This window comes from Leucopleurus acutus (genome assembly GCF_964270905.1).
Source record: "Leucopleurus acutus genome assembly, chromosome: 4".
Lineage (NCBI taxonomy): Eukaryota > Metazoa > Chordata > Mammalia > Artiodactyla > Delphinidae > Leucopleurus > Leucopleurus acutus.
The window spans coordinates 112,674,890-112,691,715 of NC_139146.1; the positions used below are offsets into that span (position 1 = coordinate 112,674,890).

The following is a 16,826-nucleotide window of genomic DNA, read 5'->3' on the forward strand; positions in this document are numbered from 1 at the left end:
TCAGTTTCTCGGTATGTCTAGCTATGGGGTTATGGCACAGTGATGTGAAGAAAGTTGAAATAGAAGGGTTGGAGGAGTGGGCTGAGAACAAAGCAGCGCAGGATGGAGAGAAAAAAGATATCTACTTGTTTCCCACATTTATGGTCTTCTGAAAGCATACTGATTGTTTTTTAAAGACCCTAGATCACAGAGTAGAAACTCTATTACTGTATTTGTGGGTTTTCTGATTAATAGAGTAAGTATACTCTTATTATAGAGAACTTTAGAAACACTAATAAATATAAAAAAATAAATCACTCAGAGTCCTACTACTCAGATAACCAGTATTAATATTTTGGTGCTTCCCATTATCTTTTTCAATTGACAGAGAATGAGAGACAGAGAAACAGAGGGAACATGTACGCACATGATGTTATATAAAGTAAGCATTTCCCCATATTATTTAAAATCTTATATGAAAAGCATTTTAATGATTGAGCAATATTTCATCCTATTGATGCTCTAATTTATGGAGTCAGTTCTTAGTTTTGGGGCATTTAACTTGCTTTCAGGTCCCCCTTAACCTTATTATTTACAATACTTTGGAGAAAATCTTTGAGCATAATTTAGTTTCCTCTATATTTCTAGAACTGACCTTCCTGAGTTAAAAGGTATGATATGGCTAAAGGTCTTAATTATGTCTTAGAAAGATACCTTTCTGAGCAGAACAAAGGAACAAGGAAATATGGTTGGAAAACTTGCTCTGGGCAAGAGCATTCCAGGGTCTTATTAACTGGCCTATGACTAAATTATTCCCTAACCTTCCATTAGAGCGTTTTTCATATTGGCTAACTAGAACTAATGTTGAGTGTTCATAATGGTATATGCTTCTGGAAAAATAGTAGAATTGCACTAGATTACTCTTCACATAAACCTCTCTCTTTTGTGTTATTAATGTATTTTCTTCTTAGAAAACAGTAAATTAAAATCTTACATTTAAAAAGAGTAAAAAGTTTTAAATAATTATGGTAAATATCAATACTAGTAATTCTCAAACATTAGCCTGCAGCCAAATTACCTGGAGGGCTTGCAGGCACAAATTGCTTGGCACCAGTCAGCATCTGGGGTGGGCCTTGAAAATTTACATTTCTAGTAAGTTCCTGTTGCCAAACCCAATTCGTGCACCTGGTGCACAGTGAGGCCAAACAAACCAAAATGTTGGAGTTTGGAGCAGAGAAAGGTTTATTTCACGGGCCGAACAATGAGAATGGGCTGCTGGTGCTCAAAAAGCCTGAACTCTCCCAAGGTTTTTAGGGAAGAGTTTTTATAGGCAAAATGTGGGGGGAGGACTGAAAGGTGAGTGACCGTCCCCTGATTGGTTGGTGATGAGGTAACGGGATGATGTTCCACAAAACTCAATCATTAGCCTTCAGGTTCCAACGTGTCTGGGATCCAGAGCTTGTGCTCTGACTGAAGTTACCATCCATCCTCTACCTGGGTGGTTTAGTTCCTGGAGAACTATCAGGTTATGTATAGCCCTTGAGGAGGAACCGGGACCCTGCCCCATCACTGCACTGTTTCTTGACTGCCTTTCCTTTATTTCTGCATTCCTTCACTCTTCTGTTTGCATTTGCCCTCTGGAACTCAGGGAACATCTAGGAGGCTAAACCTTGTTCCTACAAGCAAGGAAGTGGAGGACAAGGAAAGGCTTTTGTCCACAGGGTCCTGCTCAGTTTCATTCGCAGGTGATGATGTTGCTGGTTCAAAGACTGTATTTTGAGAACCACTGATACTTACTAATGGATCTTTAAACCCTGGATAAAATCTCTGGCTTTGGTATCAGCATTAGTTTATTTTCAAATTTGACAGGTAATTCTTGTGCAGCAAGGTTGAGAATCACTGGTGTATGCAATTAACCAAGTTATAAGAGGTGAAAATTTTTTAATAAAAGTCAAGATTTTAAAAGACTGAGATGAAAAAAAAGATAATGCACTGAATTTAAGAGCCAGGACTAGTTTCTAGCTTCCTGGTCTATCCCTATGTGTAAACAATTTGAATTCCTATGGGAAAACAATTCAAAATCTGGGATCTTCTGTAAAACAAGGACATCATAAGGTGATCATCAATGTACTTTCTAACAAAAATTTTATGACACAGCTTTTGTAGTTGGCATTTCATGTTGTTAGAAATGATGTGATAAAACATTATTAATTAAAATTACTAATATAAACACACGTAAACATAAGTTTAATGGTATTACTTATCATCTTGTTAAAGACCAGAGGCTTGTGGTGGGATGGGGAGACCTACTCAATAGTGACTTTTTTTAATAGCAAGCAGTAATCGCAGTGTCCAGTAGGTGGCAATAGTAACCTTTCATACAACTTTTAAATAGTTGTGTACTTATTGGTAAATATTTGTTTTCTCATTTGACTATACAACTAAAATAGCAAAAATACTTTATAGACCCCTGGAGCTTTGTTTATTTATTTATTTTTTGTTCTGTTTTGGGCATGTTACAGAGGTTGCTTTAGTTGTCACTCTGCAATAATGCATTTTTAGAATTTAAAGAATTCGTTTCTGTTTTAACTTTTATTATAGAATTTTTTCAGATATACAGAAAAAAAGAACACCCATTTACTTACCACCCAGCCTCAGCAATTATCAACATTATGCTCTTGTTCTAGGTACATCTATCCCTTCCATCTACTTACCACTCCCTAACTCGTCCTCATCCTTGCTAGAGTAATTAAAAGCAAATCCCTACAAAGAGTTTTAAGAATAATCAAGATATAATTACAAGAAAATTTTAGGTCCATTTTTCAGAACCCAATGTTTTTGTGTTCTACTCTGGCCATTGAGGGCATTTAGGTTCTTTGGATTGTATTTTTCATGTAATAATGGGCAAAACACCTATTTCTAGTGCTTTGAGAACTTAAGAGTACATAGTAACAGAACTAGCCACAAAAGGTTGTATATAAATATCAATACTTTAAAAAATAAGAAGGAAGAAATTGGTATCTTCACTTAAATTTTTGTTTTTGAATCAAAATATGAAATTAGAAATGTAACTATTATAAGGGATAGGTTGAAATAATAGTTTTCATTCTGAAGGTATTGAAAGGAACAGAAAGTTTTACTATATTGCTTTATTTTTAAAAATAGAAGGACATTAAATAAATTGGGCAAGTAGAGAAAGGAAGAACACAATCAAAAATTTAAAGAAAACAATGACCCATAATTCCTTAAGTAACTGCTTAACATTTTGTATACTTCCTTTTTTTCCTCTTCCCATGGGGAGGTCTCCTTTTTCTCCCTGAAATAACATGGTTGTGATCATGTTGGGTATAGGGTAGGAAGGGAGATGTCTTGGCTTTGGCAGTTTCCCACATCTCCAGCTCTTTAGTCACTTTTATTTGAAAAAAGCCAACCAAAAGCAATTTTCAAGTATTTGCTAAATGAAAGGTTTAACACTTCCTATATCTTGTCATATGTTGCATAAAACTTTATAGTATTGTTTCCTAAGTTGGTAATTACTTTAATGAAAATTAATTTATGTAAATTTTAAGTTGAATAACCCAGTGTTTCCCAAAGGGCAATAAGTGTACCAAGGAAGACAAAGAAATGAATTTTGATGGTAAGTGAGCCACATCTTTAAGGGTTTAGTATGTTTTACTATATTATAGGAAAATATAACTTGCACCTAAATGACCATGACTTCATGGGCATTGTTGCCTAGGATGACATTGCCTAGATGATTATTTGTAAAGTCTATTTAAAAATATTGTGTAAATTATGTAAATATATAACTATATAAATGCTTTCCAAAGTGGTTATACAATTTTACATTCCCTCCAGTAGTGCATAAGGGTTCCAGTCTCTCCACATCCTTGTCAACACTTGGAATTGTCTGTCTTTTTTATTATAGCCATTCTAGTGAGTGTGTAGTAGTCATATATGTTTTAATTTGAAAATAAATTATTTTGCTGAGAAAGTGTTTGGGGATAAATGATAAAGTTTTAAATGTGTGCCATTTAGAAGATGGAGTATATTTATACTATGAAGCTCCAGAAGTAGAGGTAGGACTAATGTAGACTTTATAGGGAAACAAATTCTGGCAAAAAGTTAAGCAAAAGTTAAATACTATGGACTTTCTTGCAAAGTTGTAGTAACCTTTTTATTGAATATATTTACATCCAACTGTTTCAGTGTTTCCTCAGTTACAGTCAACAGAAATTAACCAGAGAAGAAATGTAATGTAAGGATATGTCGTGATTCACAGAATCTAAGGAAAAGTTAAACAACTGGTACTTGGAAAGGATAGGAAGCAGTGCAGCTTAAGGCATCTAAGTAGCAGGAACCAATGGACAGCTTCTTCAGAGAGCTACTGTCAAGGTGAATTTGTTTTCTGACCTTGTGTCACTCTACTCAAGATTTAAATTTTAAGGAGAAAGAGTCTGTTTGGCCTAGTTTAGTTTACACGCCCACTCCTTGGTCAGGAGAAGGCAGAATTGATAATCTCACCAAAACTGCATGCAGTAGGGTAGAAGAAATTGCCCAGGGGGAATATTGAAATGCCTTTACCAAAAGAAGGGGCTCCCTGGGTGCTGGGCAGGCAAGACCAATAGATGCCCACTATACCACATCACTATCTCTGATGAATGACTAGGAGGAATTAATAGCAATGATAGGAGGGTCAACGAATCTCTAAGCGTCATTCATTCCTTGAATATTTATTAAATGTCTCTTCCTATGATTTCTATGAAATCAATGTATTTCTGTGAACTAAAAACATTTACTTTGTTACTCAAAGTATTTTTATATACACAGCAAATATTCTTTGAATGCAAAAAAAATGTTGCCCATTTATTTTTTGGAGGGGAGAAATGTCAATTTCATTTTATTAAACATAAATAGGAACACATGAACAGATGCCCATGGTAAAAAGTTTAAATCAGATACAGCAAAACATCTATGATTCTCCCAATCAGCCTCCCTTATGGCTCCATGTGGATCTTCTATATTTGTACAAATTATGTTCCTACATTTACAGTTAATTGCCTGTTGATATATGTAGGTTTTTCATATTTAGAAATAGATAGTATTAGCAAGTACTTCTTTAAGGTAGATTGCTAAAATAGTATAGTGGTTAAGAGCACAGACCCTAGGGACAAACTATAAGGATTCAAGTTCTAGCTCTCCTATGTAGCTGTATATTGTTGGTATTGCCCAGTAATTTTAAGGAAACTTTTTATTGACTTACAGCACAAATTCATAACTATGAACAACTTGATGAATTTTCCTAAAGTAAACATGTACCTAGCATATAGGTCAAGAAGTAGATAATACCAGTACCCCAGAAACCCCTTTGTTCCCTCCTTGAAAAATACTCCTCTTCAAGGTAACCACTATCATGACTTCTAAAAACATGTATTTGTTATTCCTCTTTTTGAACTTTATGTAAATGGAATAATAATTACCATATACATTTTTGGGGGGAGGCCCAGGTCCACTCAGTATGTTTATGAAACTCATCCATGTTGTATGTATTTATATTTTATTAATTCTCATTGCTGTTTTAATATTCCATTGTGTGAATATATCACAATTTATCCATTCTACTGTTGATGGACGTGTGGATTCTTTACAGTTTGAGGTATTACAAATAATGCTATTCTGAACATTCTTATACAGTTTTTGGGGGGAGATTTTAGGGATTTTACAAATAATGCTGTTTATTAACATTCTTGTTCACTTCTTTTGGTGAACATATGTATGCATTTCCCTTAGATATATACCTAAGAGCAGAATTGCTGGATCATAAGTTAGGTATATGTTCATTTATAGCAGATAATGCTTCACAGTCTTCCAAAGTAGTTGTACCAATATAACTTCCAACGGTGTGTGAGAGTTCCCACTGATCTATATCCTTGCCGATAATTGGTTTATCTTTTTCATTTTAACCATTTTGCTGAACGTGACGTGGTCCAGTAATTTTTGAAGAATGTAAAAATCCCATTAGTGGGGAAGACAGAATGTAGGGTGTCACTCCCCAGTGACTGAAGTTGGCTCTGAGGTCGGGCAAGGCCCAGGCTGGGCAGACCTGCCCTAGGGGTGAGGGGTTGCTGGCATGTCAGCACTCCTGCCCTTCTTCATTACCCTCTCTCTGTATTGGGGCCCACATGCCCTTTGGAAAAAGGGATCACCTGAGAAGCACAATACAAGGGCTTGTCCCTTGCATCTGGGCTGGTGATCTGGGCAGAGGCTGGGACAGGAGCCACAAGAGTCAGATAGTTTTCCCAGGAGAGGCCCAGTGCCTCCCTCCTTCCAAGGGTCACCACCTTCCTGGCTCCTCCTGCCTTGTGCCCCCTCAGGCCTTCCAGCCCCTTGTACCTTTACTGCTGTTTGGTTAAAGCCTCTATTTTGTTCCCCCCCCAAAAAAATTATCAGGTGATCTAGAGTTTTATGGGATTTATAAAATAACTTTTTCTTTAAAAAATTAAAAGAGATGGAAGAAATCTGTTATTCTCTGACTCCAACAAGTTCCTATCTTCTGGGGAAACGATTAATTTGGTTTGGATTATCCTATGTAATAAAGGGCCCTCCATCACTCTAGAACCTGGTTTTGAACATTACCCCTTCTTTATATCTAAATCCCATGTTTGGTAAAATTAGGTGTTTAAGGTTTTAAAATTATTGTTCCTGGTATATTATGCAATTTCAAATATTAGTACTCTTACCCTAGACTGGAGACTGCAAATACCTGGCTCACATTTTGTCATCCCTTGTTTCCAACCAGGCAGACTGTGACAGATGACGTGACTCACAGTATGTTCTCCCACTGATTTCTATGTGGTCTCAGATTTTTTTTTCTCAGTACAGTGCTCCACGTAGTCACACTGTTGAATAGAAGTGTGATGGAAGATTAAAACACTCTTTTCATCTTGTACCTCAAGGTACAAGGTGATCAGCTGAGTCTTAAAATTTTCTTAAGTATTGCCATTGTTGGTTGGCCCTATATTATACTGAGAGAAATGTGACTCATTCTTAGAAAGCTGTCATTTAAATCTATTACTTAGTCATGCTAACTGAGGAGCTGGCTTACTTTTATTTTATTCTTGTTTAAAATTTTTTGTTTTCCTTTCTATTTTAATATTTAATTGATTTTTTTTTCTTTTGGACTAGGAAAAATTCTGAGAAGTTTGCTGCAGCTTCATAGGTCAAAGTAAGTTAGGGGAAATGACTTGAAAGAGGAGGAAAGATGATGCAGATACAGGGTTACACGTGAATACTGACAGTTTGGGGGTTAGGGAGACCTTTAGAGGCCTCTGTGGTTTGGGAGTATATTGGTTATGGTGTGATATATATTGATTATAGCTTGCCACTTGAAATTAAAATTAAAAATAATTTATGGTAGTGAATTACAAAGTAGCATTTTTCAAAGCGATATGTTAGAGAATAACTTGCTTCTTTAAAAATTTTGACTATGCTAAAATGATAAAGCTGATGATTAAAACCTAAGATGAAAGATAATTAAAACCTGAAGGGAATCAAGACAGTATAGTACTGGCACAAAAACAGAAAGGTAGATCAATGGAACAGGATAGAAAGCCCAGAGATAAACCCACGCACATATGGTCACCTTATCTTTGATAAAGGAGGCAGGAATGTACAGTGGAGAAAGGACAGCCTCTTCAATAAGTGGTGCTGGGAAAACTGGACAGGTACTGAGAGTAGAGATTAGATCACTCCCTAACACCATAAAAGTATGAGATTAGATCACTCCCTAACACCATACACAAAAATAAGCTCAAAATGGATTAAAGACCTAAATGTAAGGCCAGAAACTATCAAACTCTTAGAGGAAAACATAGGCAGAACATTCTATGACATAAATCACAGCAAGATCCTTTTTGACCCACCTCCTAGAGAAATGGAAATAAAAACAAAAATAAACAAATGGGACCTAAGGAAACTTCAAAGCTTTTGCACAGCAAAGGAAACCATAAACAAGACCGAAGGACAACCCTCAGAATGGGAGAAAATATTTACAAATGAAGCAACTGACAAAGGATTAATTTACAAGCAGCTCATGCAGCTCAATAACAAAAAAACAAACAACCCAATCCAAAAATGGGCAGAAGACCTAAATAGACATTTCTCCAAAGAAGATATACAGACTGCCAACAAACATATGAAAGAATGCTCAACATCATTAATCATTAGAGAAATGCAAATCAAAACTACAATGAAATATCATCTCACACCAGTCAGAATGGCCATCATCAAAAAATCTAGAAACAATAAATGCTGGAGAGGGTGTGGAGAAAAGGGAACACTCTTGCACTGCTGGTGGGAATGTGAATTGGTTCAGGCACTATGGAGAATAGTATGGAGGTTCCTTAAAAAACTACACATAGAACTACCATATGACCCAGCAATCCCACTACTGGGCATATACCCTGAGAAAACCAAAATTCAAAAAGAGTCATGTACCAAAATATTCATTGCAGCTCTATTTACAATAGCCTGGAGATGGAAACAACCTAACAGCCCATCATCAGATGAATGGATAAAGAAGATGTGGCACATATATACAATGGACTATTACTCAGCCATAAAAAGAAACGAAATTGAGCTATTTGTAATGAGGTGGATAGACCTAGAGTCTGTCATACAGAGTGAAGTAAGTCAGAAAGAGAAAGACAAATACCGTATGCTAACACATATATATGGAATTTAAGAAAATAAATGTCATGAAGAACCTAGGGGTAAGACAGGAATAAAGACACAGACCTACTGGAGAACGGACTTGAGGTTATGGGGAGGGGGAAGGGTAAGCTGTGACAAAGTGAGAGAGAGGCATGGACATATATACACTACCAAACGTAAGGTAGATAGCTAGTGGGAAGCAGCCGCATAGCACAGGGAGATCAGCTCGGTGCTTTGTGACCGCCTGGAGGGGTGGGATAGGGAGGGTGGGAGGGAGATGCAAGAGGGAAGAGATATGGGAACATATGTATATGTATAACTGATTCACTTTGTTATAAAGCAGAAACTAACACACCATTGTAAAGCAATTATACCCCAATAAAGATGTTAAAAAAAATTAAAAAAAAAAAAACCTGAAGGGGATAAAGAAGGAAGGAAGGATGGATGAAAAATAAAAGAGTTTGGTGATATAGATGAAACCAGGAGATAAGTTTTAGCAGTAGTAGTTTATGCTAATGTCATATTCCCGGCTCCAACCCTTACTAAGTATGTTACCTTGAGCATTCACTTGCCTTGTGAGCCTCAATCGTTTTGACTATAACACAATCATAAGAAAGGTCACCTTTATTAACTCAAAGTGTTGTGAAAACTACTCAGGTAATGTAAATGAAATTATTTTATAAAACGAAGGTACAATCAACTGCTGTCATCATAAATACTAGGATAATATGTGAGCCTCAACATGTAAATAGCTCAAACTAGGTTAAAAAAACAATTCTAGCTTTCCTTTTCTGCCCATAATGGAATAACGTATACCAGACTTGCCCTCTACCTGTGAACAGCTAGAAAACTGGACAGAAATATTTGAAGCTACTGTTTGCTGACCTTTGAAAACATGCAGTATGGGTGTGTGTTCTCTGAATGGATGGAAACAAGTTGTACAAAAGCCTCAGCATTCTGCCTGATGTCACTTTCCAGACCCTGCACAGGAAGAGGGAAACCAAGGAAAGCGTGGTGGTCTCTTTATAGAAGTCACTGAGATCAGATTTGGGGGAGGCTGTGGCAGCTTCAGTTTGTGAGGCATGACACCAGAGATGTAGGCGCTATGCAGGGAAGCTCCAGGACACTGCAGGAGGGTTCATTGAGACTTCTGCTCTGTGCTAAGATGGGCCTGCATAGATTGAAATGCCACAAGGCTAGACTAAATGCAATTATTGGGGAGCTTTAAGTTGAACAATTCCCAGAACTTATATGTGGCTGAGAGACATTTGAGTTTTGACCACCAGAGTGGCAAGACATTATTGAAAATCCTGGGCATTCAGTAGATACCCCAGAATTGTGCCTTCAAATAGGGCTAAAAGAGCTCTAGAGTAGAGGCTACTCTGGACCACCAATAACACTTTAAAAACAACCTCAGAAGGATCAAATTGACTGGCAAGGAAGTTAACTGCCTGCCAAATTCAACACTCTCTAAATGCAGAAAACAAAATCCAAAATTTTAAAAACATAACTTTTATGGTGTCTGGTACCCAATAAAAATTATGACATGCAAAAAGGAAGGAATATGTAAGGAAGAAAATCAGTCAATAGAAACTCAGAAATTATGGAGATGAATTAAGTAGCTGAGAGGGCTTTAAAACAACTATAGTAAATATGTACACGTATATAATGAAAAACACGAGCATAATGAGGAGAGAAATGGAAGACATTAAAGAAGGCAAAGGGAGCTTTAGAGGTGCAATGCAATTTGGAAATGCAGTATCTGAACGGAAAATTCACCAATGGATTAACACCTGTAGCCACTGCAGAAGAAACATGACTTAAAGATACTGCAATAGGAACTATACAAATTGAGGTACAGAATGAAAATAGTAATAAAAGGCCAGATCCTCAGTGATCTGAGGAATATTCAAAGTGATCTAATGTACGTGTAATTGGAGTATCTGAAAAGGGCAGGGGAGTGGAGCCAGAAAATATATATTTGAAGTAATAATGGTTTAATTTTTAACAAACAGGATGAAAACTATGATTTCTAAATCTAAGTAGACGAACTTCAAGCAGGATAATTGAAAGGAAAACCATTCTAAGGCATATCATATTCAATTTGTTGAGAACCAGTGGTAACATAAAACTCAAAAGCAGACAGAGAGAAAAAGAAACATTAAATACAGGGGTACCAAGATAAGAATTACTGATTTCTTGTCAGAAATAATGCAAGCCAAATAGGGAATGGAATGATAACTTTAACATGCTTAAAAAAAAGTTAATGTAGGGCTTCCCTGGTGGCGCAGTGGTTGAGAGTCCGCCTGCCGATGCAGGGGACATGGATGGGTTCGTGCCCTGGTCCGGGAAGATCCCACATGCCGCGGAGCGGCTAGGCCTGTGAGCCATGACCACTGAGCCTGCGCGTCTGGAGCCTGTGCTCTGCAACAGGAGAGGCCAGAACAGTGAGAGGCCCATGTACCGCCAAAAAAAAAAAAAAAAAAAGTTAATGTAGAATTCTATGTCAAGTGAAAATATCCTTCAAAAATGAGAGAAGCATAAAGACTTTTTTGACAAATGAAACACAGAAAATTTATTTCCAGCAGACCTGAATTACAAGAAGTGTTAAAGGAAGTCCTTCTAGAGGAAGAAAACTGATACCAGTATAAACCCAGTTCCATACAAATGAATGAAGAATGCCAGAAATGGAAAATTTGTGGGAAACTATGAAAAATGCTTTTCTGATTTTTATCCTTTCTTTTAAAAAAATTACCTTTTAAAAGCAAATGTAATAACAGTGTATGGTGGGGTTTATAACAGTTTGAAGTAAAATGAAGGAAAATAGCACAAAGGTTGGCCTGGTATATACTTATACTTGGCTTATTTCAGTTGTGTGCAGCTTTCTGTGTTCATCTCGTATTTTTAGTGGATGAAATCACATGTAAAATCAAAAGTCAAGTTAATACTAAAAATTTTTGTTATCGTGTTAAAACAAGTTTGCATTTTTGAAAACATTGTAGTAGAACTGATTGTATAGTTCACCTAGTATGACAAAAGTTTGCATCCATGTTACCATGGTGAAAATCAAGATACAGAAAATTTCCATCACCCCCAAAAGTTTACTTATACACTTTGTACTGATTCTTGCCTTCAGCTCCAAGCAACAGTAGATTTGTGTTCTGTCAGTATAGTTTCGCTTGCTGTAGAATTTCATATGGATGGATCATACACTGTTATGTATATGTTTTAATATTTTAAAATTCATCCACATTGCTGCATGTATCAAATAGATCATTCTTTTCTATTGCTGAAATATATTCCATTGTATAGATACGCCAAATGTATTTATCCATTCATTCACCTGTTGATGGGTATTTGTGTTGTTTCCAGTTTGTGGTTATTATGAATAAAACTTCTCTGAACATTAAAGTACAAGCTTTTTTTTGGTGGACATTTGCTTTCTTCTCCCTTGGATTAATAATGGAACTGCTAGGTCATATGGTAACAGCTTTCATAAGAAACAACCAAATAGGTCTCCAAAGTGTTTGTACTATTTTATACCCCCAACAGCAATGTCTGAAAGTTGAAATTGCTTCATATCCTTGGGAAAAGTTGGATTTTTAATGTTTAATTTTAGCTATTCTAGCGGGTGTGTAGTGATATCTCATTGTGATTTTAACTTGCATTTCCTAGTGACTAATGATGCTAAGCATCTTTTTATGTGCTCATTAACTGTTCTTCTATCTCCTTTGGTAATTAGTACAAAGTGTCTATTCAAATCTTCCGATCTTTTGAAAAGTTGGATTGTTTGTCTTCTTATTGAATTGTAAGGTTACTTTATATTATCTGGTTTCAAGCCCTTTGTCAAATATATGTATTGCAAATATCTTCTTCCAGCTGAGGGCTGACTTCATTTTCTTAGTTGTGTCTTTCAAAGAGCAGAATTTTATAATTTTCATAAAGACTATTTAATTAATATTTATTGTATGGTTAGAGCTTTCTGTGTCCTAATATATCTTTTCCCTCACAAAAGTTGCAAAATTTTTCTTCTGTATTTTCCTCTATTACATGTCTTTTATAAGGTTAATAAGTTTTAGCCTTTACTTTTAGGTTTATGATTTATTTCAAATAAATTTTTTGCATGATGTCATGAAGGGAGTATATTTGTTCCATACTGATATCCAGTTGCCCCAGCACCATTTGTTGAAAAGACTGTTTCCCTAGACTTTGCACCTTGGTCAAAAATTTATTAACCATATATGTGTAGGTTTATTTTTGAACTCTCTATTTTGTTCCACTGGTCTATTTGTCTATCATCATACTACTACCACATTGTCCTAATAACTGTAATTTATGGTAAGTCTTGAAGTCAGAAAATATAAGCACGCCAACTTTGTTCTTTTTTTTAAATATTTGTTCTGGCTGTTTTATATCATTTGTATTTCTACCTACATTTTAGAATCAGGGAATTCCCTGGTGGTCCAGTGGTTAGGATTTGACGCTTTCACTGCAGTGGCCCATGTTCGGTCCCTAGTTGGGGAACTAAGATCCCGCAAGCTGTGCAGCGCAGCCAAGAAAAGAAAAATTTTTTTAGAATCAACTTGTCAATTTCTACCACAAGGTCTTCTGGGATTTTGATTAAGATTTCATTGAATCTACTATATTCTAATTTAGAGAGAACTGGTACCTTAACAATACTGAGTCTTCTAATCCATGACTGGTATATCTCTCAACTTATTTAAATCTCCTTCAATGGCTCTCAGCAAGAAAAAGTTTGAGGAAATTCCTTTCTATGCCTAATTTGATGAGAGTTTTTGGTTGTCGTTGTTGTTCCTGAGTAGGTGTTAAATTTTATCAAGTGCTTTTTCTGAATCTATTTAGAAAACCACGTGGATTTCCTTTTTTAGTTTGTTAACATGGTGAATTTCGTTGATTATTTTTAAAAGGTTAGACCAACTTTCTGTTACTGGGGTAAATCCCACTTGGTCATGATGCATTATCCTTTTTATATGTTGCTAAGTTAGATGTGATAATTTTTTTTAGGAGCTTTTCCAACTAGGCTCAGAAGAGAGATTGGTTTTTAATTTTCTTTTCTTGTGATAGCTTTACTTTTGGTGTCAGAGTAGTGGTGGACTCATAATAAGTTGAGAAGTATTCCCTCTATTTTCTGAAACTTTCTCTAAGACAACTATTATATCTTCCTCAAATGTTGGATAAAATTCACCAGTGAATGCATATGGAATTAGGGTATTTTTTGTTGGAAGATTTTAAGTTATTTCATTTATTCAGATGATATAGGGCTATTCAGGTATTTAATTTTTTTTTTTTGCCAGTTTTGGTTTTGTAAATTTTGGCTATCAAGGACTTGGTCTGTTTCTTATAAGTTGTCAAATTTATTGCAATAAATATGTTTAAAACATTTCTCTTTGACTCTTTTAATATATATGGAATCTATGGTGATATCCCTCTTTCATTTTTATACTGGTAATTCATGTCTTTATTTTTTTCTTGATTCTTCTAAGCTAGTTTATTATTTTATTGATCTTTTTAAAAAACTCAGCTTGAATTTCACTGGTTTTTCTCTGTTGTTTGTGCATTTTATTTTTAATTGGAATTTTCACATACCATGTAATTCACCCATCTAAAGCATACACTCAGGGTTGTTTGTTTTGTTTAATTTAGTATATTCAGAGTTGTACAACCATCACCATAATGAATTTGAGAATAGTTTCATAACCCCAAAAAGGAATCTATCCAGTCACTCTTCATTTTCCCCACATACCCTTCCCTAGTACCAGGCATCAACTAAACTACTTCATATCTCTATAAATTTGCCAATTCTGGACATTTCATATAAATGGAATCATGTAATTTGTGGTCTTTGGTGACTGGCTTCTTTCACTTAGCATGTTTTCAAGGTTCATCTATGTAGCATGTATCAATGCTTCATTTATTTTTATTGTTGAATAATATTCTATTGTATGGCTACATCACACTTTGTTTATCCATTCATCAATTGGTGGACATTTGGATTATTTCCATTGCTTGGCTATTGTGAACAATGGTGCTATGTTATTTGGGTACAAGTTCTGTGCAGACATATGTTTTCATTTTGCCTAGTATATATACTGAGCAGTGGAATTCTGGGTCAAATGTTAACTCTGTGTTTAATCTTTGGAGGACATACCAGGTTGTTTTCCAAAGTGGCTGCATCAAATTATATTCCCATCAGCAGTGTGTGAGGGCTCCAATTTCTCCACATCCTTACCAACACTTGTTATTATCTGTCTTCTTGATTGTAGCCATCCTAGTGGATGTGAATTGGTATCTCATTGTGGTTTTGATTTGCATTTCCCTGATGGCTAAAGATGTCCTTTTTCTCCTCAGCTGGAGTTCTGCTAGAGATTGTGTTGAATTTTTAGATCAATTTGAGGAGTATTGCTATCTTGATAATATTAAGTTTTTCTATCCATGAACACAGGATACCTTTCCATTTGTTTAGGTCTTCTTTATTTTCTTCAGTGATATGTTGTAGTTTTAGCATACAAGTCTTTCACTTTTGCTAAATTTATTCATAAGTATTTTCTTCTTTTTGATGTTGTTATAAATGGAATTATTTTCTCAATTTCATTTTGGATTGTTCATTGGTATTGTATAGACCTTCAGTTGACTTCTGTGTATTGTTCTTGTATCCAGCAACCTTGTTGAACTCAATTATTACTCTTAATTGTGTGTGTGTGTGCATGTGTGTGTATTCCTCAGGATTTTCTGTATTCAAGATTATGTCATCTGTGAATAAATATAGTTTTGCTTCTTTTTTTCCAATCTGGATGCCTTTTATTTCATTTTTTCCCCATAATCTGTCTGGCTAGAAACTCCAGTGCAATATTGAATAGAAATGTCAAGAAAGGACATCCTTGCCTTGTTTCTGATATTAAAAGGAAAGCACTCAAGTTTTCATCATTAAGTTTGATTACCTGAGGGATTTTGTAGATGCCCTTTATCATGTTGAGGAAGTTTCCTTCTATTCTTAGTTTGTTGAATATTTTTATCATGAAATGTTGAATTTTTAAAAATGTTTGTTTTGCATCTATTTGGAAGATTCTGTGGGAATTGTCCTTTGTTCTATTGACATGATATATTAATTGATTTTTGGATGTTAAATCAACCTTGCATTTTTGAGATAAACCCTTGGTTATATTGTATGATCCTTTTTGTATATTGCTGGATTAAGTTTGCTAGTATTGTGTTGAGCAATTTTGCTTCTATATTCGTAAGAAATATTGCTGTATAGTTTTCTTTCTTGTGAAATCTTTGTGTGGTTTTGGTATTGGGGTAATACTGTCCTCATAGGATGAGTTGGGAAATGCTCACTCTTCTATTTTTACAATAGTTTGTGAAGAGTTGTTTTTTTAAAAAATATTTGAATTAACCAGTGAAGCTATCTGAGTCTCAGCTTTTCTTATGGGTGATTTTTTATTTCTAATTTAATATCTTCACTTTTTCTAGGTCTATTTGGATTTTCTTTTTCTTCTTAAGTTAGTTTTCGTAGTTTGTGTCCTTCTAGGAAGTTGTCTATCTACGTTACCTAATTTGTTGCCATACATTTGTTCATAGTGTTTCCTTACTATCCTTTTCTGTATGGTCAGAAATTATGTCTCCCCCTTCATTCCTGATTTTAGTAATTTGAGTCTTCTCTTTTCTTTGCTTGGAGAATCTAGTTTAAAGTTTGTCAATTTTGTCGACTTTTTCAGAGAACCAATGTTTGGTTTTATTAGTTGTATCTATTGTTTTTCTATTCTCTATTTGATTTATTACTACTCTAATCTATCATTTCCTTCCTTCTGCTTGCTTTAGATTTAATTTACTCTTCTTCTTCTAGTGTCTTAAGGTGTAAGTTTAGGTTATTGATTTGATATCCTTTTTATTTTTTAGTGTAGCCATTTAAAACTAAAATTTTGCTTTAGCTGCATTCCATAAGTTTTAGTATGCTATGTTTTCATTTTCATTCATCTCAAAGTATTTTTTTGAATTTCCATTGTGATTTCTTCTTTGACCCATTGGTTATTTAGTAGTGTGTTATTTAATTTCTATATCTTTGTTAATTTCCCATATTTGTTTGTTATTAATTTATAATTTCACTCAATTGTGGT

General features: G+C 35.1%; 1 protein-coding gene across 2 annotated transcripts in view; it reads left to right on the plus strand.

Annotated features, from left to right (window-relative positions):
* Positions 1-11,575, plus strand: part of MRPL1 (mitochondrial ribosomal protein L1) — a 69,196-nt gene extending 57,621 nt beyond the window's left edge. Inside the window, exons 10-12 of one of the 2 annotated variants that reach the window (XM_082837802.1) lie at positions 368-421; positions 3,574-3,616; positions 11,277-11,575. In XM_082837802.1, coding sequence (XP_082693928.1) covers positions 368-420 — 53 coding nt within the window. In that variant the 3' untranslated portion in view covers position 421; positions 3,574-3,616; positions 11,277-11,575. Of the gene's footprint in view, positions 1-367; positions 422-3,573; positions 3,617-7,164; positions 7,581-11,276 lie in introns of those variants that run through there. The other variant, XM_082837801.1, reaches the window with a different exon arrangement.
* Positions 11,576-16,826: the final 5,251 nt, after the last annotated feature.